The sequence below is a fragment of the Aquarana catesbeiana genome, linkage group LG01 (assembly GCF_042186555.1).
Source record: "Aquarana catesbeiana isolate 2022-GZ linkage group LG01, ASM4218655v1, whole genome shotgun sequence".
In the NCBI taxonomy this organism is placed as follows: domain Eukaryota; kingdom Metazoa; phylum Chordata; class Amphibia; order Anura; family Ranidae; genus Aquarana; species Aquarana catesbeiana.
In genome coordinates this window covers 882,979,324-882,997,665 of record NC_133324.1, presented here as the reverse complement: position 1 = coordinate 882,997,665, position 18,342 = coordinate 882,979,324, and the positions used below count along the sequence as shown (strand labels likewise).

The window sequence follows — 18,342 nt, the reverse complement described above, 5'->3', positions numbered from 1 at the left end:
ACATCACAGGTCTGAAAAGGCTGCTGGACTATTCACACAGTACTTGCGCATTTGCAGTGGGAAGCCGGCTGGAAAGATTCACAGCCGGCTTCCATTAGCAAACATACCGGCGCTGGGGGACCCAAAGACTGAAGAAGAACTGACCCGGATGAGGAGAGCTGGATCCCTGGATAGGTAAGTGTCCTATTATTAAAATTGACTTTTACCTTTTTTTTCTAAGTTGAAGATCCTCTTTAAAGAGAAGTGTTGCACCCATTTCAAGAGGTAGACCAAGAAAAGTCTGCAGCTTGCCAGAGACTATAAATGCAAAAATGGAATTGAATATATTATGAGCTATGTTAGATCATTGCATCCGTAGTACTCAGTATTTATCCTTTATGTTAACAGGTAACATTCCCTGTGAATCCCCTCTTGGATCTATACACTTCCTCAATGAGTTTAAGAACATTCTATCTAACAAGTTCACAGCACGCACAGCTAGAGAATGTCTGGAATGTACAGGTAATTGCTTACTAGTTGTTTATTACTTAAGTAATCTTAAGTACAAGGCTTGATTTTTCTCTTGTTCAGACCATGGATGGATTTATCATCCATGCTAAACACCATGGATGAGGAAACTCTACTTCTAGCTTTTGTATTCAGCAGCTGCAGCACCTGTGGCTGCCCGAATGCCCAAACCGTGACTGCATCTGATAGGATGCAGTCACTGTTTGGCTGAATAATTTTTCATCTGACTCCCAGGAGGCTATGGCCACCCTTAGATCTCATTTGCAACACCCAGTCTTTGCAAAGACTTTAGTTTATGTGCACAGATTTGTTTTTTTTTTCAAGGTAAAGGTATGAATTAATTATTTCAGCCGTTAACACATCATAAGAATTCAATCACATTTGCAGACACCCTAATGTCCACCATTTTTTGTTGGTAAATTTCGAAGGTTTCCATCAACTTTACATCTCTACACTCTACAGCCTACTGGAGAATTGGAGGGGAAATCAATCAAAGACATCATAATGCCAGTCAAATGGCATTTTCAATTGGTTTTTATCATTTGGCCTCATAAAACCAATGTAAACAATATAAACTGCAAGTGTAATTATAATCCAAAACAGTGCAACGCTTACTCTATATAAATACTCAAAATTCAACTGGAATGAACGTAGACGGTGGCACAGTTCTGATGGTGGAAACATAACAGGAGTAAAGTGAAATACAAACTTCAATTTGGTGTGAAATGATTTGGCACGATTGGAGAGATCATCATAATTGATTAGATGTGTTTATATTGAATTTTAAGTATTTATATAGATAAAGTGCTGTACTGTTTTGTATCATAATTGATTTTTTTGTATGCATGAGAATAGCATTTGGTGCACAGCAGTTATTGGGATTGGGCAGTGGCAGTTAGCAGTGGAGTCTTCAATTCCATGTAGCCAAGCTTTTAATCGAAATCTGTTTAATGTTTCCAAAATTGAAGCAAAGTTGCCATGTTTAATTCTCCTGGTGCGTGCAGGTAGCCATGCTTCTTTAGGGGTGCTCCCAGTTTTGCCAGTAAATAAAGGTAATTGATAATTATACGATCATGCTTCGATTAAAAAAATATTGTGGAAATATAAGCAAAGACAAAACTTAGAAGGCATATGCTACTAATGCATTTATGTACTAACCTTCAATGACTTGAACTGAGATTTTACATCTCATTTACAACACTCACTGGACCACTCATAGATTATTTTAGGGCTGTAGTTGTGTGTCATTGTGATTGTTATACTTATTATTAGTGGTCTACATTTCAGAGGTGTGGAAGCTATATAAATACCACAATCCACATACATTGTTTGTCCTTCGGCATTTTATGAGTGTGTGAGATTAAACGATTACACCGAGATCAGCCTTAACTTTATGACCACTGACTGATAAAGTGAATAACATTGATTATCTTTTTACAATGGCATCAGAAAGTTGGAATATATTAGTCAGCAAGTAAATATGTTGTCCCTGATGTCGATGTGTTGGAAGCAGAAAAAAATGGGCATTGCAGTTTGTTGTATATGGGACTGCGTAGCCATAGACTAGTCAGGGTGCCCATGTTGACCTTTGTCTACAGCCACAAGCATCTAACAGGGGGGCATCATAACTGGACCATGGAGCAAAGAAAGAAGGTGGCCTGGTCTGATGAATTACTTTCACAACATGTGGATGGCCAGGTGCATGTGCATCATTTACCTGTGCTAGACATAGCACCAGGATGCACTATATAGAAAGAAGACAAGCCGGTGGAGGCAGTGTGATACTTTGGGCAATGTTCTGTTGGGAAACCTTGGCTCCTTCAATTCATGTGGATATTACCTTGACACGAGTCGCCTACCTAAACATTGTTGTTTACCCTGGAAACTGTATTTCCTGACGGCAGCGGCCTCTTTTAGCAGAATTATGCGCCCTGCCACATTACAAAAATGGTTTGAGGAACACAACAAAGAGTTGGAGGTGACGACTTTAAATTTTCCAGATCTCAATCCAATCAAGCATCTATGTGATGTGCTGGAAAAAACAAGTTTGATCCATGGATGCCCCATCTCAAAACTTGCTGGACTTAAAGGATCTTCTATTGAGGGCTTGGTGTCAGATACCACAGCATACCTTCAGAGGTCTAGTGGAGTCCATGCCTTGACATGTCAGGGTTGTTTTGGTGGCAACAGTGGGACCTACTCAATATTAGTTTGGTGGTCATAAAGTTATGGTTGATCAGTATATAACATTTTTCCTGGGGCTTTGTCCTAGTGGGTATTAGATAAACATGCATAGCTTGTTCTGTAACATGTTTCATGTATACATATACTTTTCCATGAAAAAAGTAATTGTTAGAAAACAAATGGTTTATTCACTATAAAATATAATTATATAAACTTCACCCTTATCAAGTGCCTGCTGCAAAAAAGTATTTAGTATACTGTTGATAGCATCCTCTGACATCAAAGTATATTGTTTACACAGTTTCAATGCCAGGGTCACTTGTGTATAAAAGTATACCTGCTAAAAAAAAAGCGTGACTATACTTATCTCTCCGGTGGTCATGTCTTTGCTGCTCTCTGACTACTTTAAGTATTTTACAATTTTGGGTATGTAGAATACCTGTTTCCCTGCCACATGCTGTGCTTAATCCCACTGGTTTGTAAATCACTGCAGGATGTACTATTAAGTAGGAGGAACTACAGCATGCTGCAGGGGAAACTGGTATTTCCAGCTGCCAGGAGGTGGTAAATGATAGTATTCTGCCATTACAATAACTTGTATGAAAACACTCTTTTTCCTGTCTATTTATATTTTATAATTTCTTAGAGATATAAAAATGAATATATAGGCAATGACGTTTTGGAAAATATGTAGCTTAGTATCTAGACACTGCCACGTTGGCCCTAATTTTAAAAAGATGGTTGAATTTCACTTCTTCAGATACTTGGCCAAAATATCTTCTTCATATGGTACGTTTGGGTGGTTTCTGGACTACAGAAGTTTTCTCAAATAGTAAAATTCTTTCAAGTTAAAACAAACCTACATCTAGTATTGTTTCTTTTTTGCACTTGAAAGGGCATTGCTGCCAGAGCAGCTGCTTTTACATTGCAGAATAATGTGTGGAGTGAAATGCATTCCCTTTTACAGTTTTCTATAGTCAGCCTGAGAGCTCCGGAATACTTTGAAGGTGTTCCATCTATTTTCACATAGCGCTGATGAAAACAGTTACTGATCCAAGTTATGTTTTCAGTTTCTAGCAAGTGTTTTGGCTGCATGTTCAATATAACACATGGCAAATTTAAAATCCAAATTTGACCTTAATTTCTGTATTCTGCCTCATACACTTGTAAATTTTCTTCTCATGGCCATTTGCAAGCACTTGCCTACATTTTCTCATATGGTGGATTTGGTTTACTAAAGGCAAACAGTCTGTTCACTCTGCATGGGAAGTTGTACTTTGCAATGAACTTTGCCCCAGAGCTTAGTGAATGTGAAGAAGCTTCATTTGGAAGGGATACCTAATCACCTGCAAGAAAAATAGAAAAAAAAAACAGCAATTTTGTTTGCACTTGATTGGATGTCAGCACAGCTCCATCTCATTCACTAAGCTCTGGGGCAAGTTCCCGTGCAAATTGAACAGTCTGTTTTCTTTTGATAAATCAACCCTGATGTCTCACAGACTATGCTGCCCATTACCATTTAGAAATCTTCACATCCGATATTGTTTTGCTTCTGTAGCTGTCATTTATACATATGGTCATGTTGCATATTCTGAAAAATGAGCCGTGCTGTATGAAAGGAAAATCAGAAGTGAAATGTAGTCTTATAGATTATACATCACAGAGACAATCCATTGGCAGAAAACAATCCTGTGGATTATTATCAAAAACAAAGCTCTGAGTCTCTGGAGCCTGCTTTTTCCAGCATTTAACCCCTTATGCCAGCCATACACATACATTGCAGCATGGTGGTGAGCTTTAATGTTGAGCTGCCATATACTGTATACACTATATTGTCAAAAGTATTGGGACACCTGCCTTTACATGCACATAAACTTGAACCACTGGGCACTTAAACCCCCTTCCTAACCAGACCAATTTTCAGCTTTCGGTGCCCTCACATTTTGAATGACAGTTACTCAGTCATGCAACATTGTACCCATATGAAATTTGTGTCCCTTTTTTCACACAAATAGAGCTTTCTTTTGGTGGTATTTGATCACCTCTGGGTTTTTTATTTGTCATTTCATTTCAAGGGGGGGGGGGGGGGCTGGGGGGGATTTTGTCAGGAAAGTAGCGTTCGTGGAGTCTGCTCACGGAATCAGAGCGAATATTTTCTGGTGGGCTTTCAGGGTACAGGGTACAAAAGGGTGGAGATTACTTGTTCCTGGTAGTGCAGATAAGATATGGGGGTCTCAGTAGATTTTTGGTAAATAACAAGTGTTATACATGGCCAAACTGAAAAAATAAATGGACACTTTTTTATACCAATGACAGGATTTTCTTGTGGAAAGGTAGGGTTCAATCATCTGATCATTGAAGTCCACTCCCCCATAAACAAATTATAGTCATAGATACAAGCTGGTTTCTGGACTGGGCCGTTTCTTCTGGAGACTTCCACGTAGGTGTCATTATGAATTGGCATGAGCATGTGAACGTTTCGTTTGTCCCTCCACTTGACAGCAAATAGCTCCTGGCTCCGCAAAGACGTGGTCTCCCCTCGTCATAGCCTTTCATTAACCAGTTTTTGCGGGAAGCCCTTTCTAAGGAGTGGATAAACAAGCTCCCAGACAACTTTGCCGCTGGCTCCAATATACTCTGGACATTCAGGGGGATGCAGTTGGGAGTCCTTCCCTTCATACACCCGGAAGGCGTAAATGTACCCTGTGGCTCGGTCACAAAGTTTACACATTTTAACCCCATATTGGGCCCTTTTGCTGGGCATAAACTGTTTGATGCCAAGCCTGCCTGAGAATTTTACAAGGGACTCATCAACGGAGATATTCTGTTCGGGAGTTTATAACTGGGGAAATTTTTCAGAGAAATAATTTAGGAGTGGCCGAATTTTAAATAATTTGGCAAAAGTTGGGTCATTTCGGGGAGGGCACTGGGTGTTGTCATTGTAGTGGAGGAAGCGCAAAATCATAAGGTATCTTGATCTTGGCATAATCGATGAGAAGAGTGGCATGTGGTAGATGGGGTTGGTGAGTATGAGTATGAGTTCATTTCTTTTTTTTTTTTTTTGTGAGTCCCATATTAAAAGTTAGGCTTAAGAACATTTTTAATTCCTCTATGGTAAGCTCTCTCCACTCAAAGGGTTGGGCATATCTAGAGCCAGCAGGTTTGCTTACTATGTACTGCTGTGCATAGAGGTTGTACTGGGCCACAGTGGACAATAGTATGTCTTCGGTGAAAATCAAATGAAAAAAATCAAGCATGACAAAATCATTGGTGTTCACCTAGACACTTGGCTGGGTGATGAAAGGGGGAATATTTGCTGCTCCGTAATTAGGGGGAAGCAATAGGGGGTTTTGAAGGGCATAGGGAAGGCTGGCATGGCCCCTATCCCTTTGGGGCTGAGATGACACCCTACAGGTGCCTGGCCTTTGTTGCAGTGGCACTGCGCTTGAGGTGGACGACACTGCTCTTGAGGTGGACAGCACTGCGTTCGAGGTGGATGACCCTGCGCTGCTGCTGGTAGTAGGCTGCTGCTCCATGCCAGAAATGCTTCTTTTCACGGGCACACGTTCCTCTTCCGATTCTGTATCAGACCCACTGCTTGTCACGGGTTCATAGGCCGAATCCGAATGGGACTGAGACTCAGAGAGCTCCCCGCTGCTCTCATCAGTCATGCTTAGACGCTGGTAGGCCTCCTCAGTCGTAAAATATTTTTTTGCCATTTTTTGGTGGCTGGTAAGGCTGATGTGGCGCAGATGAGCAGTGGTGTGCACTGTAGTGGCACTGGTGTGGCTCTGGTTGCACTGGTGTGACTCTGGTGGCACTGGTGGACACAGACGGCATTGATGTGACACTGCAGTGGTGCAGATGAGCACTGATGGGCACAGGTGGCACTGGTGTGCACTGTAGTGGCACTGGTGTGGCTCTGGTTGCACTGGTGTGGCTCTGGTGGCACAGAGGTGGCACTGGTGGGCACAGGCTGGAACTGATGTGGCACTGCAGTGGCGCAGATGAGCACTGATGAGCACAGGTGAGCTCTGAAGGGCACAGGTGGCACAGATGAGCACTGGTCGGCCCAGGTGGCACTGGTGTGCACTGTAGTGGCACTGGTGTGGCTCTGGTGGCACAGATGTGGCACAGATGACACTGTTGTGGCACTGTTGGGCACTGCTGTGGCACTGTTGGGCACTGCTGGGCACAGATATATATAAAAAACTCACAGATTGGCACCGTATAGCTCTCCTCTCCTCTCACGCTTCATCGGTGTGAGAAGAGGAGAGTAATGAACTCCTGATGACCCAGCATTGTTTACATTTGTGATCTCTCCGTCATTGGACGGGAGCGATCACATGGTAAAGGGCCGCTGTCATTGGCCCTGTACAGCGATCTGTGCTGCGCCGGGTCCCGTGAAACCGGCAAACATGGATGTTCCCATGTGCGCGCCCCCGGGGGGGAACGCGGGAGTAGTTTTCTGGGAGGACGTCAGTGTTTGCCCTCCCAGAGTTATCCAACCACCCTGTAGCTGTCATTTGACTATGGGCCGGTTGGTAACTGGTTAATGGCATTCCAGTCTTAGTCCGTAGGTTCAATATTGAGTTGACCCACCCTTTGCAGATATAACAGCTTCAACTCTTCTGGGAAGGCTGTCCACAAGGTTTAGGAGTGGGTCTATGAGAATGTTCGACCATTCTTTCAGAAGCACATTTGTGAGGTCAAGCACTAATGTTGGACAAGAAGGCCTGGCTCACAGTCTCCACTCTAAAGGTGTTCTATTGGGTTGAGGTCAGGACTCTGTGCAGATCAGTCAAGTTCCTCCAGCCCGAATTCGCTCATCCATGTCTTTATGGACCTTGCTTTTGTACACTTGTGTGCAGTCATGTTGGAACAGGAAGGGGCCATCCCCAAACTGTTCACACAAAGTTGGGAGCATGAAATTGTCCAAAATATCTTGCTATGCTGACACCTTTACAGTTCCCTTCACTGGAACTAAAGGGCTAAGTCCAATCCCTGAAAAACAACCCAACACCATAATCTCCCGTCCACCAAATTATTTGGAGGTGTGGCCCAATACTTTTTGCAATATAGTGTGGATGAGCAAGTTTGGGGTGGAGGAACTTGACTGGCCAGCACAGAGCCACAAACTCAACACGATAGAACACTTTTGGGATGAATTAGAGTGGAGACTGCGAGCCAGGCCTTCTTGTCCAACATCAGTGCCTGACCTCACAAATGCGCTTCTGGGGGGGGCGTGGCCGACTGGAGCTGAAGATGGACGCCGACCACCTCGGTTTCCCCTACATCTCCCACAAATGCGCTTCTGGAAGAATGGTCAAACATTCCCATAGACACATTCCTAAACCTTGTGGACAGCCTTCTCAGAAGAGCTAAAGCTGGTATAGCTGCAAAGGGTGGGTCAACTCAATATTGAACCCTACGGACTAAGACTGGGATGCCATTAAAGTTCATGTGCATGTAAAGGCAAACAACCCAATACTTTTGACAATATAGTGGATATATATGTATACAGACGGCACCACCTGTTTGTGCTGGGTACATGCTCACTTTGCACAGTAACCGCGATGTCACAGATAGTTCCTGGTCATTATTTACAAAAGGAAGCGGATGGGTTGGGCTCCTGATCATTTTGACTGACGCCTTCAATGTTGCAAACTTTGAAGGGCCAGCTCCCACCAACTGGAAAGGATTAAAGCTAATGTATAGTGTCTTTGTGTATACAGTATTTCTTCTTTATGCTCAGTACTAAAAAACATTTGTTAAAAACATGCTTTCATTTTTTATTCAGGTACATAAAAAAATAATGCCTATAAATATTTCGTATTTACTTTTCTTTATTGTTTAGAGACACAGCTGGATGGATTCATTGGGTGTGTGCTAGTATAAACCCACACACATAATCAATCCAGTTGTGTAACTCTGAGAACTTAGAGAACAGAATTTTAGGATGAGTTCTAAAATTCTTTTGTTTCCAGCCAGCAGGAAGAGTTCTGTGCTCTATTTTAGATGTGTACCAGGCTAACTTTAAAGCTTTACTAGAAAAAACACATGTTGATTGCAGAGCACATTTGACCAAGCTCATACTATACATGCAACTAAAAAAGTCAGAAAAGTTACTTTCTCCACCCCTGCTTTGCTCTGTATGGTTTTCCACGTATTTTCATTTAGTGAGAGATAGTCTGAAAGCAAACTGCTTCTGTCATTTTCTCTTTTTTATAAATTCTTTTCAAAGCTGTATATTATAAATAAATATAAATATATGTTGGTTAATTGTGGAGAGCATATACATCCCCTGCAACCCTACCTATTAAACAGATGAGCTCCTGTTGCGTAAATTGCATAGAGCTGTATGAAGACTGGATCCCGGTATAAACTGACTGGGCTCACTGAAAGATGTGTGTGTCTTGGACTTTTTTAGTTGGTAAGGCTGCTCTGTTATATTTTTCATTTGTGTTGCGCACGTGTCTACCTCTGTTTAAAGACTGTGTCTTGCACAGACTAGAAGCTGCTACCTGTGTTTGCATTGAAGCCAAATGAAAAGCCTGTGTTTGTTTTTTGTTTTCAGAGCAATAAAGCGGACTTTAATATGATAAACTTTTGCGGATGCCTGTATCCCCTCTATACCTGACAATGTATATATAAAACATCAGTTGTATAAAATTTGGAAATAAAAACAAAATTGTCTCGATATGGATTCCATTTAGGCCAGCACGCCTAAACATTTACAGAACTAGACCTGCAATTGTATCTGGTCTGTGTAATGCATTTTGATCCACCTAGACCTGTTTTGCGTTTATGGCTGCATTGTATCAGGAGGATGACAGTGTATTGCAGAGCATTTAGCACTTCAACTAACTAATCTCCTGCTTTGTCTTTAGACTAGAGGTAAAAATTACCTACTGGCAATACTAACTTAAGTACCTCCCTTTTCTCACCTATGAGGCCTATTACAGTATATAGCCAAATGTTTGTGGATAGTTGGATATCCCATTCCAAACCCATGGGTATCGATATGGAATTGCCCCAGCCCCCTTTGCTGCTATAACAGCCTCCACACTTCTGGGGAGACTTTCTACAAGATTTTGGAGTGTATATGTGAAATTTGTGCTGATTCAGATTAAAGAATTTATGTTGGGTCCTGTGCTGATATTGGATGGGAAGTTCTGGCTCATAATTGGCATTCCAATTAATTCCAAAGGTGTTCAGTAGAGTGAAATCAGGGCTCTGTGCAGCCCACTCAGGTTCCTCCACATCAGACTCATTAAACCATGTCTTTATGGAGCTGGCTTTGTGCACAGTGGCATGGAAAACTGCACAGGGGAACAGAAAAATGCCTTCCACAGACTTTTGCCAGAAGGTTAGAAGTGTGTAATTTTCTAACAGGTAGCATAAAAAGTACCCTTCACATTCACAGGAAACACCTGAACTAAAAAAAGTTGGCCTTATGCCCCATATACACGATAGGATTTTCCGACGGAAAATGTTCTATGGGAGCTTGTTCCGACCGTGTGTAGGCTCCATCTGACATTTTCCTTCGGAATTTCCGTCACACAAAATTTGAGAACTGGTTCTCAAAATTTCCGACAACAAAATCCGTTGTCGTAAATTTCGATTGTGTGTACACAATTCCAACGCACAAAGTTCCACGCATGCTCAGAATCAAGCAGAAGAGCCGCACTGGCTATTGAACTTCATTTTTCTCGGCTCGTTGTATGTGTTGTACGTCACCGCATTCTTGACGTTCGGAATTTCCAACAAGATTTGTGTTACCGTGTGTATGCAAGACAAGTTTGAGCCAACATCAGTCTGAAAAAATACATGGATAGGACGGAAAATCCTAAGTGCAGCCAAAACTACAAACAGAAAAATCAGCACAAGGGACATTAGGATGTGTCCCTTGTGCTGATTTCTCTTCATGCCCCCCTTCCCCTGAAACAGGATCTATGAATGGAGGGGGTGATGCTATCAATCATTCAGTTGTCCTCTTAGATCATAAGTAATATGGCTTCTATGAATGGAGCAACTGGGTGGAATGATCGAGCAAAGCCGGGGTGTCTCACTGAGAGCCTGTGACACCCCAATAGTTGTATTAACCCCTGCCACAGTGGAGGATTACAGCGGCCGAACGAATGAAGGGGGACAAGATGAAGGATAATTTTCACTAACAAAACAGGAATCTTCACAAGGGACACATCCTACTGATGTAAGTTATATACCTTATGCCAATTTTTCTGTTTGTGATTTTGGCTGCACTTAAGCTTTAACCAGTTAACAACTGCACCATAGCCGAATGACGGCTACATTGCAGCTCGATAACGCTGGGAAGGCGTACTATGACCTCCTCCCAGAATCGCGTTCACGCACGCACTCGGGAATATCCGTGACCGCAGGGTCCACATCACGGATCACAGTAAATGGCTGATGACAGCGGCCATTTACAACGAGATTGCTCCATCAAATAATGGAGCGATCGGTTGTAAACAACCCGGCGAATGCGCGGTTTAGCTCTCCCCTCTCTGTACTGATTGGTACAGTGTGAGAGGAGAGGGTTAGAGATCAGGTACAATAGCACTGTGGGCTGGATCTGTAGTGCCCACAGTACTGCTCTGTGCCCATTCCTGCCTCATCCATCCATCCATACTCAGCCATCCCCATTCATGCTCAGTCATCCCCATCCATACTTGGCCATCCCATCCATGCTCAGTCATCCCCATCCATACTCAGCCATCCCTATCCAAATAGAGCTTTATTTTGGTGGTATTTTCTTTTGGTGGTATTTGATCACCTCTGTGGTTTTTATTTTTTGTGCTATAAACAAAAAAAAGAGCGACAATTTTGAAAAAAAAAACAATATTTTTTTACTTTTTGCTATAATAAATATCCAAAAAAAAAAAAAAAATTTCTTCATAAGTTTAGGCCAATATGTATTCTTCTTCATATTTTTGATAAACAAAAATCCCAATTAGCATATATTGATTGGTTTGCGCAAAAGTTACCACGTCTACAAAATAGGGGATAGATTTATGGCATTTTTATTTATTTTTTTTTTTTTTTACTAGTAATGGCAGTGATCTGTGATTTTTAGCAGGACTGCGACATTGTGGTGTACAGATTGGACACTTTCACATTTTTTTGGGACCAGTCACAATTATATAGCAATCAGTGCTATAAAAATGCACTGATTACTGTATAAATGACACTGGCTGGGACGGGGTTAACACCAGGGGCGATCAAAGGGTTAAATGTTTCCTAGGGAGGTGCTTTCTAACTGTGGGGGGAGGGGACTGACGGGGAGTAAAGAGAGATCGCTATTCCTAATCACTAGGAACAGACAATCTCACTCTACTCCCCTGAAAGAACGGGGATCTGTTTGTTTACACTGGAAGATCCCTATTCTGCCTCTCTGTGGAGCGACGCGCTGATTGGCTCCTCGCTAGCGAATGGGCACGCGCACATGCCCACAGATCGCCATGCATGCGCCCGACGTACAATGACGGCCATTTGCGCAGGAGAGCCAACCAGCTGGTCAGGAAGTAGTTAAAGAGGAGCTCCAGTCTGGGCAAAAAAAAGTTAAGTCAGCAGCTACAAATACTGCAGCTACAAAAGGACACTTACCTGTCCAGGGATCCAGCAATGTCGGCACCCCAAGCCAATGTTTAAGTCGGCTTCAGGTGCAGGCGCCGGCCTCTTCACTAAGGGAAACCGGCAAGTAAGTTTTTTTTATTTCAAGATCATATTGCAAAAAAAGTTCAGGCAATTACTATACCTCTAGCTGAACTGAATAATAATACTATGGCGTTTTTAAAAAGATACATAAATGAACTAAGTGATATTTTTTATGTTTTATGTTGTCAAATGATACATATATGCTGGGGGGGGGGGGCTAGGAATGGAATAGTGTACGTAAATTGGTCCTAGTTAGCTAATCTTACATTGCTTTACATGAACTGCTATGCACACCTTCCATAGATTACTGTCCATCTTTTGTACCGGATCTAGGGCATTCTTTCTCCTCTACACAGTAGTGTGCCCCAAATATTGCTTAAATATTAAGTAATGAACAATCTGTCGAGGACACAAGGGACCACTGACAAGGAAAAACGTGCCTGTATCCAGCTGTGTTTTCTGGGTGGATACACTACATCTTGTACCTCCACAGTTCCCGAACAATGTGACCATTAACATAAGTATGTCTAGAATGTAGGTCAGTCTGATATACTATGGAAAAGCCAAAGTAAACAATTCCCCGGTGACTCTTGAGGAGCAACTGTTAGTTCCACACCCTGACTGTCTGGTCTCATACTCTTCGGCACCGTATCCGATGCCACGGCTTGCGTTTCCGTCTCATGCCTGTCATACGTTGCTAGGCATTATAAACAAACTTTTAACTTTAGGATGATGATGAATTTCACTTAATTTGTTTATATTTTCAGATATTAAATAGTTTAAAGCTGCAAAAAAGATTTATTTATACTGGAAATCTGCCATATGCAGTTCATATTCTTTACACACATGGGTGTCAATATTAAGTTGTATTATTTAGATATTTCATACTGCTGGGCTAATGTGTTTTATTAAAACATATTAACAAAATAAATAAAGTATACACACAAAGTAGAAAGACCGGATTAGCTTATCTGAACACATACATGCTTTCATTTGGTTCCACTTTTTCTTATCCTGGAGCCCACTCCTAAAGGGTATTTCCACTTTTGCAGACAGATTGGGATAATAACTTGAAGCATGTCTCATTAACATAGCAGAACTTAAAAAATAAAGATAAAAATTGCTGTTTTACTTTTTTAGGATTTCCTCTTCTGGAACATAAAGCAGAGAAAAGTTCTAGTTTTCGATGTTATGAGGGGGGGCTGGGAAGCTGTACTTACCATAATTAATGCTGTCTGTACTTTAGAGAGCAGATATCATCTCATCAGTTGTACTAGATTTGAACACTATCTATCTTAAAGTGTTTGTTAACCTAAAAAAAAGAAAAAAAATTGATCCTGTTCCTTTAAAGCATGCCCTTTAACAAATTCCCGACCAGCCGCCGCAGTTACACTGCGGCAGGGTGGCTCCCTTGCGCGAGCCGTCGTAGCTATATGTCGGCTCGCGGGGCCTGGATAGCAGGCACACGCGTGCTGCACAGTGGAGGTGCCGATGCTCGTGGCCGACGGTCGCGATGACCGCCGGCCACGAGCAATCGTGAGCAGGAAACGCAGAACAGGGAGGAGTGTGCGTAAACACACACTTCCCTGTTCTGACAGGAGTGACAGATCGTGTGTTCCTATTAGCTAGGAACCATGATCCATCACTTCCTCTGGTCAGTCCCCTCCCCCTTCAGTTAGAATCACCTCCCAGGGAACACAGTTAACACCTAGATCGCCCCCAAGTGTTAACCCCTTCACTGCCAGGGACATTTTTACAGTAATCAATGCATTTTTATAACACTGATCGCTGTATTAATGCCAGTGGTCCCAAAAACGTGTCAAAATTGTCCGATGTGTCTGCCATAATGTCGCAGTCACTATAAAAATCGTAGATCGCTGCCATCACTAGTAAAAAAAAAAAATTATAAAAATGCTATAAATCTATCCCCTATTTTGTAGACGCTATAACTTTTGCGCAAACCAATCAATATACACTTATTGCGATTTTTGTTTTTTTTTTTTTACCAAAAATATGTAGAAGAATACTTATCGATCTAAACTGAGAAAAAATTCGCTTTTTAACCACTTCAGCCCCGGAAGGATTTACCCCCTTCCTGACCAGAGCACTTTTTACAATTCGGCACTGCGTCGCTTTAACTGCTAATTGCGCGGTCATGCAATGCTCTACCCAAACGAAATTTGCGTCCTTTTCTTCCCACAAATAGAGCTTTCTTTTGATGGTATTTGATCACCTCTGCCGTTTTTATTTTTTGCGCTATAAACGGAAAAAGACTGAAAATTTTGAAAAAAAATGATATTTTCTACTTTTTGTTATAAAAAAAATCCAATAAACTAAATTTTAGTCATACATTTAGGCCAAAATGTATTCGGCCACATGTCTTTGGTAAAAAAAATGTCAATAAGCGTATATTTATTGGTTTGCGCAAAAGTTATAGCGTCTACAAACTAGGGTACATTTTCTGGAATTTACACAGCTTTTAGTTTATGACTGCCTATGTCATTTCTTGAGGTGCTAAAATGGCAGGGCAGTACAAACCCCCCCCAAATGACCCCATTTTGGAAAGTAGACACCCCAAGGAAATTGCTGAGAGGCATGTTGAGCCCATTGAATATTTATTTTTTTTGTCCCAAGTGATTGAATAATGACAAAAAAAAAAAAAAAAAAAAAAAATTTACAAAAAGTTGTCACTAAATGATATATTGCTCACATAGGCCATGGGCATATGTGGAATTGCACCCCAAAATACATTCAGCTGCTTCTCCTGAGTACGGGGATACCACATGTGTGGCACTTTTTGGGAGCCTAGCCACGTACGGGGCCCCGAAAACCCAGCACCACCTTCAGGATTTCTAAGGGCATAAATTTTTGATTTCACTCCTCACTACCTATCACAGTTTTGAAGGCCATAAAATGCCAAGATGGCACAACCCCCCCCCAAATGACCCCATTTTGGAAAGTAGACACCCCAAGCTATTTGCTGAGAGGCATGGTGAGTATTTTGCAGCTCTCATTTGTTTTTGAAAATGAAGAAAGACCAGAAAAAAAATTTTTTTTTTTTCTTTTTTCAATTTTCAAAACCTTGTGACAAAAAGTGAGGTCTGCAAAATACTCACTATACCTCTCAGCAAATAGCTTGGGGTGTCTACTTTCCAAAATGGGGTCATTTGGGGGGGTTTTGTGCCACCTGGGCTTTCCATGGCCTCCGAAACTGTGATAGGCATTGAAGAGTGAAATCAAAAATTTACGGCCTTAGAAAGCCTGAAGGCGGTTCTTGGTTTTCGGGGTCCCGTACGCGGCTAGGCTCCCAAAAAGTCCCACACATGTGGTATCCCCGTACTCAGGAGAAGCAACAGAATTTATTTTGGGGTGTAATTTCACAAATCCCCATGGCGTGTTTGAGCAATATAACATTTAGTGACAACTTTGTGCAAAAAAAAAAAAAAAAAAAAAAAAATTTGTCTCTTTCCCGCAACTTGTGTCACAATATAAAATATTCCATGGACTCGACATGCCTCTCAGCAAATAGCTTGGGGTGTCTACTTTCCAAAATGGGGTCATTTGGGGGGGTTTGAACTGTCCTGGCATTTTATGCACAACATTTAGAAGCTTATGTCACACATCACCCACTCTTCTAACCACTTGAAGACAAAGCCCTTTCTGACACTTTTTGATTACATGAAAAAATTATTTTTTTTTGCAAGAAAATTACTTTGAACCCCCAAACATTATATATTATTTTAAAGCAAATGCCCTACAGATTAAAATGGTGGGTGTTTCATTTTTTTTTTTCACACAGTAATTGCGCAGCGATTTTTCAAACGCATTTTTTGTGGAAAAAACACACTTTTTTAAATTTTAATGCACTAAAACACACTATATTGCCCAAATGTTTGATGAAATAAAAAAGATGATCTTAGGCCGAGTACATGGATACCAAACATGACATGCTTTACAATTGCGCACAAACGTGCAGTGGCAACAAAATTAATACATTTTTAAAAGCCTTTAAAAGCCTTTACAGGTTACCACTTTAGATTTACAGAGGAGGTCTACTGCTAAAATTACTGCCCTCGATCTGACCTTCGCGGTGATACCTCACATGCATGGTGCAATTGCTGTTTACATTTGACGCCAGACCGACGCTTGCGTTCGCCTTAGCGCGAGAGCAGGGGGGACAGGGGTGCTTTTTTTTTTTTTTTTTTTTTTTTTTTCTTTATTATTTTTTTGCTTTTTTATCTTATTTTTAAACTGTTCCTTTCATATTTTTTTTTAAATCATTTTTATTGTTATCTCAGGGAATGTAAATATCCCCTATGATAGCAATAGGTAGTGACAGGTACTCTTTTTTGAAAAAATTGGGGTCTATTAGACCCTAGATTTCTCCTCTGCCCTCAAAGCATCTGACCACACCAAGATCGGTGTGATAAAATGCTTTCCCAATTTCCCAATGGCGCTGTTTACATCCGGCGAAATCTAAGTCCTAAAATGCTCGTAGCTTCCGGTTTCTTAGGCCATAGAGATGTTTGGAGCCACTCTGGTCTCTGATCAGCTCTATGGTCAGCTGGCTGAATCACCGGCTGCATTCTCAGGTTCCCTGTTGAGACAGGAGAGCCAGTGAAAAACACGGAAGACGGTGGGGGGGGGGGCATTCCCTCCCACTGCTTGTAAAAGCAGTCTAGAGGCTAATTAGCCACTAGGATTGCTTTTACATGAAAGCCGACCGCTGGCTGAAAAGAATGATACCAAGATGATACCTAAACCTGCAGGCATCATTCTGGTATAACCACTCAAAGTCGTGAATGGCGTACCTGAAGACAAAAAAATGGTTAACAATAAAGCACAGTAAACGGTTAAGTATAAAAAATTGCATACCTGAAAAGCAAACATGATAAAACATAATAACAATAAAACATTGCAGAATAGAATACAGTAAAAAAAGAGCAGAACACCAGAGAGAGAATAGAGAGAGAGAGAACAATAAAACGACAACTATTTTTTTTTATTTTTGTTTGTGTTTTTTTTTTTTTTTTTACACTTTTTTTTTGTAACTGTAACTTTTATAACTGTAACCGGTTCCAGGTTCGGGTCTCTCAAAATGCGATGGCATCTTGGGAGACCCTGTGAAAGTGTGCCTAGTCTGTGCAATGCTGTACCCTACGCTAATACTCAACTAGTGAATGGTAGCGTTCAAAACATTCACCAATGCAAAGACCAGGATTATCAGGACAGGAGGGACAATAATAGCGGGTGTCACGTCTATATACGCGCTTGCTGCAGACACATCTTTTTTGGGGGGGTTCGTTGGGTAGGGGTACTCGGGAGGACATATAAATGCCTCTCATGCAGCCGACTGCATTTGGTTGGGGATGTGAATGGGGGAAGTACGGGCGCTGCAGAAGTGGTGGGTTCCCAATTAGGATTGGCGAATGCAGCAGGAAGGGCATTATGGGCATGACAGGCCTATGTTTGTCTTTTTGGTGGCAGCGGGACACTACTTGTGCTTGCCACCTCACCAGCTTGAACTGCACTTATGGGACTCGCCACGTCACCAAGTGTTACTGCAGTGCTGGTATGACTACGACCGGGGTGTACTAGGCCGCTGGCGCTTGCCAGTTCACCAAAACGCTACAAAAAAAAGTGACAGTGATCGATCGATACTGCACTTGGGTGGGCTGGGCTGGGCCGGGCGGAGGGGCAAAACGCAGGTGCTAGCAGGTATCTGGGCTGATCCCACTAACACTGCGTTTTTGGGAACCCTAAACTGCTGGGGACGCTAGTATAGATCTGATCGGATCAGATATTGATCCGATCAGATACTATACCACTAAGGGAGGTGTACGGTGCGTGCGTGGGTGTTAGTGGTACTGGCGCTAATCTGACGCTGCTTGGGGCTGGTGCTTGCCAGTTCACCAAAATGCTACCAAAAAAACTGTTAGCGATCGCAGGGATCAGGCCTGACTCTGCGAACGC

At 41.9% G+C, this 18,342-nt stretch overlaps 1 protein-coding gene across 2 annotated transcripts in view; it reads left to right on the top strand.

Annotated features, from left to right (window-relative positions):
- Window positions 1-18,342, top strand: part of ACOX3 (acyl-CoA oxidase 3, pristanoyl) — a 195,462-nt gene that overhangs the window by 118,942 nt on the left and 58,178 nt on the right. For both annotated transcript variants that reach the window (XM_073610777.1, XM_073610785.1), the window contains exon 13: window positions 388-501. In XM_073610777.1, the coding sequence (XP_073466878.1) occupies window positions 388-501 (114 nt within the window). The remainder of the gene's footprint in view (window positions 1-387; window positions 502-18,342) is intronic.